The sequence below is a fragment of the Rutidosis leptorrhynchoides genome, chromosome 4, assembly GCF_046630445.1.
Source record: "Rutidosis leptorrhynchoides isolate AG116_Rl617_1_P2 chromosome 4, CSIRO_AGI_Rlap_v1, whole genome shotgun sequence".
Lineage (NCBI taxonomy): Eukaryota > Viridiplantae > Streptophyta > Magnoliopsida > Asterales > Asteraceae > Rutidosis > Rutidosis leptorrhynchoides.
The window spans coordinates 250,937,206-250,946,960 of NC_092336.1; the positions used below are offsets into that span (position 1 = coordinate 250,937,206).

Sequence of the window (9,755 nt, forward strand, 5' to 3'; positions counted from 1 at the left end):
ACTTAACACAATTGATTATCACTCTTACTTCCCCTATATATATCGGTGTCTATAATCACTAATTTCCCACTCGCTACTCTGAAATAATTCACCATTAATCAAATATTCCTTCCACCTTTGCAACTTCTTTCTTTCCCGTAACTCCCTTTCATTCTACAATGAAGATCGACGAGGTTGACAGCAAAGTTAACCCAAAGACACTAATCCCGAAGTTATTAACAAGCCCGGAGTCCAAATCGACGGCGTCTTCTGGTAAAGAAAAGAAATCGATTCCAGTTGTCGATTTAACTTCCAAATCTCCTCTTACCAAGCCGAGCTCCACCAAACGATCATACCAGACGCCGCCACCATCGCAGAGTAAAAAACTAAAGCAACACGATGCCACCCTTTATGATAATCTGCTCATATCGGATTATGAAGGGGATCGGTAAATGGGTACGTTGCGAGCATTATCTCATATTTACAACATTCGCTATGTTTATATTTCTCCAATCAAATTTTTATTAAAAAAAATTGCCTTATTTTGCAGGCGATTCAACTTTTGACCTAGTTTATCCCAGCCCGAACACTGTTGAGCAAATAACTGAGTTATTCCGTACTCCACCCGACTCTTACGGGGTGAGAGTTGACGGTTTATCGGGATACACTTATGCTTCTTCTTCTGCGGCACTAGATCAATGCCAACAGATGAAGATGGCAATCCCAAATGAGCTTCTCTGTGAGTTCTCGAAGCTTTCTGCGCTTGATGCGCATAACAGTTTTGTGCAGAATTTCTACATGTCCTTCAATTCTGCTTATGACATGATCTGCCGCCAAGAACAGTTCTTCAATGTTCTTGAGGCTGAAAAAGCGAAGTATCATACCGAGAAGGCCAAAACTGCGGATAGTGTGTTGACCTCTCTTACGAACTCGCCGCAGCAAAAATCGCCGTTGATGATTTAAAACAACAGGTTTCTACTGCGGCTGAAAAATAAAGCAACCTTCAAGCATCTGTTAAATTATTAACAGAGGAGGTTACAAAGCTAACTACAGAGCGAGACAACGCTCTAGCTGCTACAGCTTCTGCGAAGCTTGAGTTTACCAAGCTTCGCCAACATTTGCCAGAGTTGGCGAGAAAAATTCTCAACTCGCAACCTGTTTCCACTCAATTTTCTACATATGCGGCTGCGCTACAACTGCGCGAAAGAGTGGAATTCATGGATCAAATCACTGCCTACTGCACCGTACCAGAGCTGCTACCGTCTGCAATAGACGACCGTTTATGTTTTTTAGCAGATGCCCGAGATGCGTTTGCTACTGCAAAAGAGAACATAGCGGATATTCCAATTCCAAAAATTACGGCGATAAGCGAGCAGGATGATGCTACTGCAGATGACATCATCGTACTTGATTTATCTAAGTAATGATTGTATTGTAAAAATTAGCACGCAGCTATCTCTGCGTCGTTATTAATAAAATTTTCGCATTTTCGCATATATTTGCAAGTACTTTTATTTATATAGCGCTTTTATCAATAATATTCATAACACGGACGTGTCCTTTGCAATTTTTAACTTTTATTATCGTGTACATAATAAGTATGTACTTTTGCGAAACAATCTGTATGCGTGTATATTTGTACGTTATGAATCTTATAAGTCCGCCAAAGCGATCCTTAGGCAATCAATTAGCATCGCGAAGCATCTAAGTATAGCAAAATCAAATACTTAGGAATTTAAGTTCCTTTCGCAATAATTATTTTCTGCGTAAGCGGACAATTTCATCACTTCTCCACTTAACCTTCGCGAAACATACCAGCAACATGAAACAAAATATTTCATAAACTTTGAGTGTTTCGCAAACAAACTTTTCACATATCCTTACAAGTGTTTCTTTTCATATTCTTACAAGTGTGATCAAGACTTGCAAAAATTAAAAATGAAAACACATAGAAAAATATCAAATGTAGGCCTCATATCATATTTCGCACTTTGCACACATTATTTTGACAGACGCGCGTATTTACCTTTACATTTTTTTCCGCAAAGTTATGCATAATATGGCTTTAATAAAGCAGCATGCCACGCATTAGGGAGAGTTCGCCCTTCTACATCTAAGAGCTTATATGATCGTGCTGCATTGATTGCCACAACTTGATAAGGACGCTCCCAGTTACGTCCTAATTTTCTAATTTTTTCTGCTCTACTTGCATCATTATTTCGTAGCACCCATTCGCCTACATCAAAAGACAAAGCTCATACTCTTTTGTTGTAATACTTGGCAATTTGTTGTTTATTATTTGCCTCTCTAATAGCATTCATTAACCTTCGCTCTTCTATGAAATTCAAATTCTCACCCAATACATCATCGTTTGCTTCTTCATCAAATTTAGCGACTCTATGCATTGGCACAAGAATTTCGGCGGGTATTACTACCTCAGAGCCATATACCAAACTAAAAGGTGTTTCCCCTATGCTCTTCTTGAAAGTTGTGCGATGTGCCCACAACACATTGGGCAATTCATCCACCCAACCAGCTCGCTTTTCTCATAACCTCTTTTTAATACCGCTGACATTGTCGCAGTTGGTTACTTCACATAAGCCATTAGCCTGTGGATGCGCCACTGATGTAAACTTTTGGATTATATTTAAATCAGTGCACCATGTTTTAAAAGGATCTTTCGCTATTTGGGCACCATTATCGCTAACCAACTCGCGTGGAATACCAAATCTGCAAACAATATATTCCCATACAAAATTACGCACTTGCACTCCAGTGATAGTGCGAACCGCCTTAGCTTCAACCCATTTTGTAAAATAGTCAATTGCCACAATTCGGAATTTGACATTGCCAGGACCTGCGGGAAATGGTCCTACAATATCAATAGTTCACTTGTGAAATGGCCATGGCGAATTAATAGGGACCATATCATGTCTTGGCATCCGATTCTGTGAAGCATGCCTTTGGCAGCTTTTGTAACGCTTAACAATCTTTGCAACATCGTGATATAGGGATGGCCAAAAGTAACCCATCCGCATAATTTTCGCCGCAATAGTTTTATAGCCTGAATGCAATGCGCAAGAACCATTATGCACTTCATCAATTATTATTTCTGCTTCAATTGGGCCCACACATCGCATCATTGGACCACAATATGACTTACGATACAAAATGTCATTTTGAATGATGTACATTGGTGCTCGCTCTCTGACTAAACGAGCTTCACGCTTATCATTTGGCAAAACATCATTGCGGATATATTGCAAGATTGGTTCCATCCAATTTGGCTGTTCTTCTATAACGGACGCCACCATTAAATCGTTATCTATTGATTTGCTTGGAAATTCCTCGACCCAAACTTGTTTTTGAAAGTGCGAATGCGTTAAAGCAGCCAACTTACTCAAAGCATCCGCCTTCTTATTTTGACTCCTTGGTACTTGTGCGAGTTCAAAATGCTCAAACCGCAAATCTAATTCTTTCAACAACTGCAAATATTTTTGAATTGCGGAATCATGTGCCTCAAAAGAGCCATTAAACTGATTTGCCGCTAACTACAAATCTGTAAATGCTCGCAAATTGGTGATATTCATTTTACGCGCTATATTTAAACCAGCAAGCAATGCTTCATATTCCGCTTCATTATTTGTTACATCAAAATTAAAACGTAATACGTACGTATGCTCCTCACCTATTGGGCTTACTAACACTAAACCCGCACCAGCCCCTTCTGCACATGAGGCGCCATCAGTAAATAAATCCCATGTTTCGCTAATTATTGGCTTTAATTCGGTTCGCTCAATAACCACTTCCAACTCCCCAGTCATTTCTGCGAGATAATCTGCCAAAACTTGACCCTTTATAGCATTGCGCGGAAGGTAAGAAATTTGATAAGCACCTAATTCTACCACCCACAACGCCAGCCTACCAGATATCTCTGGTTTTGTTAAGACTTGCTTGACCAGCATGTTAGTTAGCACATGTACTGGATGCCCTTGAAAATACCTTCTTAACCTTCGCGATGTTAATATGAGTGCATACACAAATTTTTCAATGGGCGCATAGTTTATTTCGCTTCCTGTAAGAGCTTTACTGACAAAATACATAGGTTTTTGTATTTTATCCCTTTCCGCAACTAAAACTGAGCCAAAAGCTTCATTTGCTACCAATATATAAAGGTAAAGAGTTTCGCCATCGATTGGCGCTGTTAACGTAGGCAAAGTTTTCAATAACTTCTTTAGTTCCTGAAACGCGGTTTCAGCTTCGCTTGTCCAAACAAAGCTTTTTTTTTTAAACAACCTTTTAAAGTTTTGAAAAATGGTAATTGCCTTTCAGCAGCCTTAGACAAGAAACGCGTTAATGCGGCTAATTTTCTCGTCAAACTTTGCACCTCTTTGACCATCTTGGGCGCCGTCATATTTTTGATAGGCACGATTTTCTTCGGATTAGCTTGAATACCTTGCTCAGTAACAAGATATCCCAAAAACTTTCCTTCAGTTTCGCCAAAACTACACTTTAGCGGATTAAGCTTCATGTTTATTCTGCGCAATGTATCAAATGTTTCCCGCATGTCGTCTATAATACGCTCTTGCGTTATGATTTTAATTACGTAATCATCTACATAAGCCTCAAGGTTACGCCCAATTTGGTTTTCAAACGCAGTGTCAATTAAGCATTGATATGTCGCGCCCGCATTGATTAAACCAAAAGGCATCATTATATAAGAAAATATGCCTTTGCCTGTATGGAAAGCGGTTTTATCTGCGTCTTCATTAGCCATTGGGATTTGATGATATCCCCTCGCCGCATCCAAAAAACATTTATATGGAAAAGCATGCAATGACTCCACTTTCAAATCAATTTCTGGAAGTGGATAGTTATCCTTAGGGAACGCTTTATTTAAATCCTTGTAATCAATACACATTCTCCACGAGCCATCAGTCTTTTTCACCAAAATTGGATTCGCAATCCATGATTGATATTGAACTTCGCGTAAAATTCCAGCTTTCATCAATTTTGTTACCTCTTCGCACAGCCACTTAGCGTGATCTGAGGCCATGCCTCGACACTTCTGCACTACAGGTTTTAAAGCTGGATTCACATTCAGTCTGTGTTCTGCAATATGACGCGGAATACCAGTCATATCACTTTCACACCAAGCAAAAACATCCATGTATTGCACAAGTAACTGCATAATCTGTTTCTTGGTATCCGCACTAACATGCATCCCACTTTAATTTTATGATCGGGATATGTAGGATTAACCACTACCATGTTGTTCGTGGCATCAGTGGTTTCTTTAACTGCACTTTTCAAATTAACAACCGCACAAATAGGCATGATGCTTGTTGAACTTATCGTCGCAACACCTTTAAGCGTTGCGAATTTAATCATGCCATGAATGGTAGATGGACCAATTCCGAATTTACCCAAGGCAGTTCTACCTAACAACATGTTATAGCGAGAAAAAGTCAGCATAACATAAAAGTCTAACCGCGCTTGACGCACTAAACTATTATCATTTTCATCAAAAAGCTCGACATCTAAAGGCAATACTCCCATAGGAAAAGAAGATTCTCCCGTAAAACCAGTTAGCAAGGCTGCGGTTGGTTGTAAATTTGCGCTAATACTTTCTGGCAGTTGAACAAAACATTGCTCATAAACAATGTCAACACTGCTGCCATTATCAACATGAACTTTCATGATTGTGATTCCAGTTTGCGTGACTTTGCACGATACTACTATCGGTATTTCAGAGAAATCATCGCTTTGCATTTTTGGAAAACTTATTGGCGCGGACTGCCAATCTTGATACATTTTTGTTGTCTTTCACTTTCTTCCTCTTTTTTGGGCATTTGCTTGCATGGCGACAGCAATACCGCGATCAATTCCCTTATTGTTTATTACTTCAATTAAACAAGCAATTTACCGCCAATTATGAATGTATTCGCTTGTGAATCATCAAAATGACACACGATTAGAATTAAACAAGCCAATTAATTGTTTAATAGCACAAAACAAAAAATTATGAGTTTAATTTTAAAACGTGTCCCACGGATGGCGCCAATTGATCAATCCATAATTAATGAGTTATTTAATTAAGGATTGAGTGCAATGTGATTAAGATAGAGAATGAGATGTTTGATGATTATTTTGGGCCCTGATGATCATCTTTCACTTTAACAATCAAGTGATTAACCACTCCGACCCGGTCTTGATTGTTAATTAGCATGATTCACCTCAACACGATGTAAAAATTCCTTAGGCAAGATCACAAGAGAAAATTACAAAGGTCCGGGCAAATGGCAGAGAATCAAAAACCTATAAATGAGAGGCCAAGCTCCCTATTTATAGTATTCGAAATACTCGCGGTCTTTGGATTGCTTAACTATCCACAAAAACTTAGCGAAGTGACCCGCAGTCTTTTATTAGCGCGAAAACTGATCCGTTATCTTTATTTTCAGCGAATATTCCAAGCCTTTCGAATATACTTCGCGTAACCTCTGCTTTTAGCCTTTAGTAAATAAAATATACATATACAATGCTATGTATATGATCATTAGAGGTTTAGGTGCAATTTAGGTTGAAATTGCACTTGTGTGCCTTTAGGTCAAGCTATTAGTGTTTATAGGTTGATGTTGTGATTTTGATGCTAGGTGAATTGCTTTTAGATCATTCTTGAAACTCTAGCGCATTTCTAGCTCATCTAGGTGATCAAGGTGAGTGGAGTACTTATGCATCTATGTATATAGTTTACTTGCTTGAATTTGATGTGTTTTAGTGTTACCACGTGTGTCGGGTTCACTAGAGTGTTTACCACATGTGTCGGGTTCATTCAAGTTCATGTATCGACACCACATGAGTTAATTGGTGAATAAAGTATGTCATACCACCGTGGGGTTAGTGTAAATCATGTGTCGTGTCACTAATGGTTGTTAAAAAAATTGGTGGTCCTTTGAAAGAAACACTCCCTTGTGCTAATGGTTAACGATGAAGTGTTGGGTTATTTTATATTGTGTTTAGCATGCTTTTACGGATTACTTGTGCTATGCGGTTGAGGTGCTATGTGTATATGTATATTAATTAATTTTGTGTGCAAATCAATTCGGTAAGTGTATGCATACTTGTATACTTATTCTTCTCACTAAGCTTTGCTTACCCTTGTTGTTTTACTCTTTTTATAGATACTTTCACCTCGATGGATAAGGATAAGGTCTTGGATTATCTCCTGTGTCAGTGGATTTGGGAAGAATCGCTTTTAGTAATGGTCCCGACGGTATGCTCACTTTTGGGCTTGTGTTAAACACTTTGTTAAATTATGGGACTTGAGTTCCCGACGGTTGTAAACTCGTATCTTGTTGAATTTTGAATTGTACTTAACATATGGGCAGGTTATCGTGATCAAAGACTTGTGTCGTTGGAAAATTTATTTCGTGTTAAATTTGCTGCAAACAGAATCTGTCCTAGCCAGTGGTCGCGACGCGAACAATAGTTAATTTGGAATGTCGAGCATAATTTAGGTGGCTAATCATCTAGAATAGTGAGGAGTCATGATGTGACCATGCTAGGTCGTGACGTGACTAGGTCCTGGTTCTGATGGTCTGGTCTGGTAAAATTGTTCGACTTCAGAAATACACTTAGCCTCGCGCCGCAGCCATCTTGGCTCACGACGCGAAGGGTTATTGGTAAAAAAAAATGTGTGAATCTTTTTCGAATACGGGTTTGAGTCGTTTCAGTTCGGCCTTGCGCCTTTGTCCCGTCTGCCACGTGTAAACCATGTTATGGTTTTGTCTGTGCCTTTCTGTTATATTCTTTTTTCTTCTTTAAGGGAAAAGTCTTTACAGTTTCGTTGTTCAGCGAGGTAGTCTTTCTTCTTTGAAGGTCTCAATGCTCGAGTTCTCCCCTTCCAAGGAATTCAACAACTCGTTCGATAAATGCTTTGCACCTCTTTATGTCGTGCCCATAATCGCCATGCAACTCACATAATTAAGACATCCCGCCGGGTATATTCTAACATTTTGGCGGGTGCCGTAAACATCTAGCAGATTGGTTACGTAGCTAGAATTTATTTATGCTTCTTTGTGAGGTCGCGTATTAAAGCGTTATTCTAATTTGAGAAGCGCTCCATTCCTCGATTGTTACCATCATTACCATTGCGGAAATTATTGTTATATATGGACGATCCTGAACCTTGATTGTTGCTTTGGCAAGGGTATCTGGAACCATCTTGCGCAAGCGTTTCCACAAAGTAAGGTGGCGATCTCTACAAATTCCATGTATGAAACCTAAAACTCTTTGACTTTCGGGTAGTCCATGGTTCCTTTCAACCTCCTTGATGTCTCGATCAATGACTTGTCCTAAAGATTCCCTGAACTCTTGTTGGATATTGTGGCAGTCAACATGCGCTCTTTTCTTCATGTGCATAATATGAAAATTCAATAGAAAACGTGCGTTCAATTCTACCAATAGCAGTAGGTGGTAGATTGTTGAACCATTCCCTTGTTTTTCCTTGCAATAAAGTGGAAAACTCTAGGCACTTAGTCTCATCGTTCCATGCCTGCACGCGTGTTGTGCCCTCATATCTTTATGGGAACTCATCTGGGTCGGTGGGGCCATCATACCACCCCATTGTTAGTGGAAGATTTGGGGTTGTTAGCACATAATTAACGATATGAGGTACAAACTTCTCTGTTGCTGGCGCAGTTTCTATAGATGATTTCACATTTTGCCCCAACATTTCTGCATAAAGTGCATGAGTATCTCGTCACTTTCACCTAGTACCCCAAATGCCGGAGCATATTCTGTAGGCGCAACCCCTGCTAATATTTCCATGAGGTTAGTTAGTTTTTTCCTTTCCATGAGTCAATGACGCCGTTGAGGATAATGTCTGGGGGTTTGGAATCATTAGATCCAAGAACCTAGGTATTGGGAACGTGTCTAAAAAGTTATGATATCTCTGTAACATCCTGATTTTTTTATCACAGTGGAAGTACATTTAATTACTAAAATAATCCTGGTTAACGTTTACAAACCATAGTTAACAAATCAACTTAGTTAACATTATTACAAAATTCCAAAATGACGGTGTTACTTAAAAACATTACAAAATCAGAAAACATCAGAGTTCCGTGTTAGGTACCCGAGAATTAGTCAATCGTACTCCCAAGAGATCCTTTAGATGAGGGCTACATAAAGGATCTAGGAACTCCATAGAAGTTAATAATAGCCAATATTATGTAATGAGATCAAGGAAGCTGTGGAATAGAAAATCTCATTTTTGCTCAACTTCCTTGATTACTTTGTGGCTATTCGTTCCATTCATCGTGTTCATGTTGATCTTAGGATCCAACATTCAGCTAATAGTCAAACAAACCTAAATGGATCTCTTTCTTTCTCAGCTTTGTCACCTTTCTATCAACAAACCTAACCAGTTCTTCAACTAACTTTTGATTTAGATCCACCCTCAAATCACTAAACGGAACCAGTTGCGTTTCATCATCGACCTTACACTTCCTAAGGTAACACACATTGAATGTGTTGTGTATCCCTGTCAATTCTGCTGGAAGCTCTAACACAACAGTCTGGTCGTTAAGCCTTTGAATAATCTTGAACGGTCCAATGTACCTCGGAGCTAACTTACCTCACTTACCAAACCTGATAACTCCCTTCCATGGTGAAACTTTCAAGTAAGCACGATCACCCACCTCAAAATTTACTGGACGTCTACGTGGATCGGCATAAATTTTCTATCTGTCACGTGTTGCTTTCTCTCCGGCTTC

At 39.2% G+C, this 9,755-nt stretch overlaps 1 protein-coding gene across 1 annotated transcript; it reads right to left on the bottom strand.

Annotated features, from left to right (window-relative positions):
* Window positions 1–2,867: 2,867 nt before the first annotated feature.
* Window positions 2,868–5,119, bottom strand: LOC139841561 (uncharacterized). Its single transcript, XM_071831771.1, has 3 exons — window positions 4,821–5,119; window positions 3,549–4,257; window positions 2,868–3,464 (listed from the first exon to the last, which is right to left on the bottom strand). Exons 1-3 carry the CDS (start codon window positions 5,117–5,119, stop codon window positions 2,868–2,870), a joined length of 1,605 nt encoding a protein of 534 aa, XP_071687872.1.
* Between the last annotated feature and the right edge of the window lie 4,636 nt (window positions 5,120–9,755).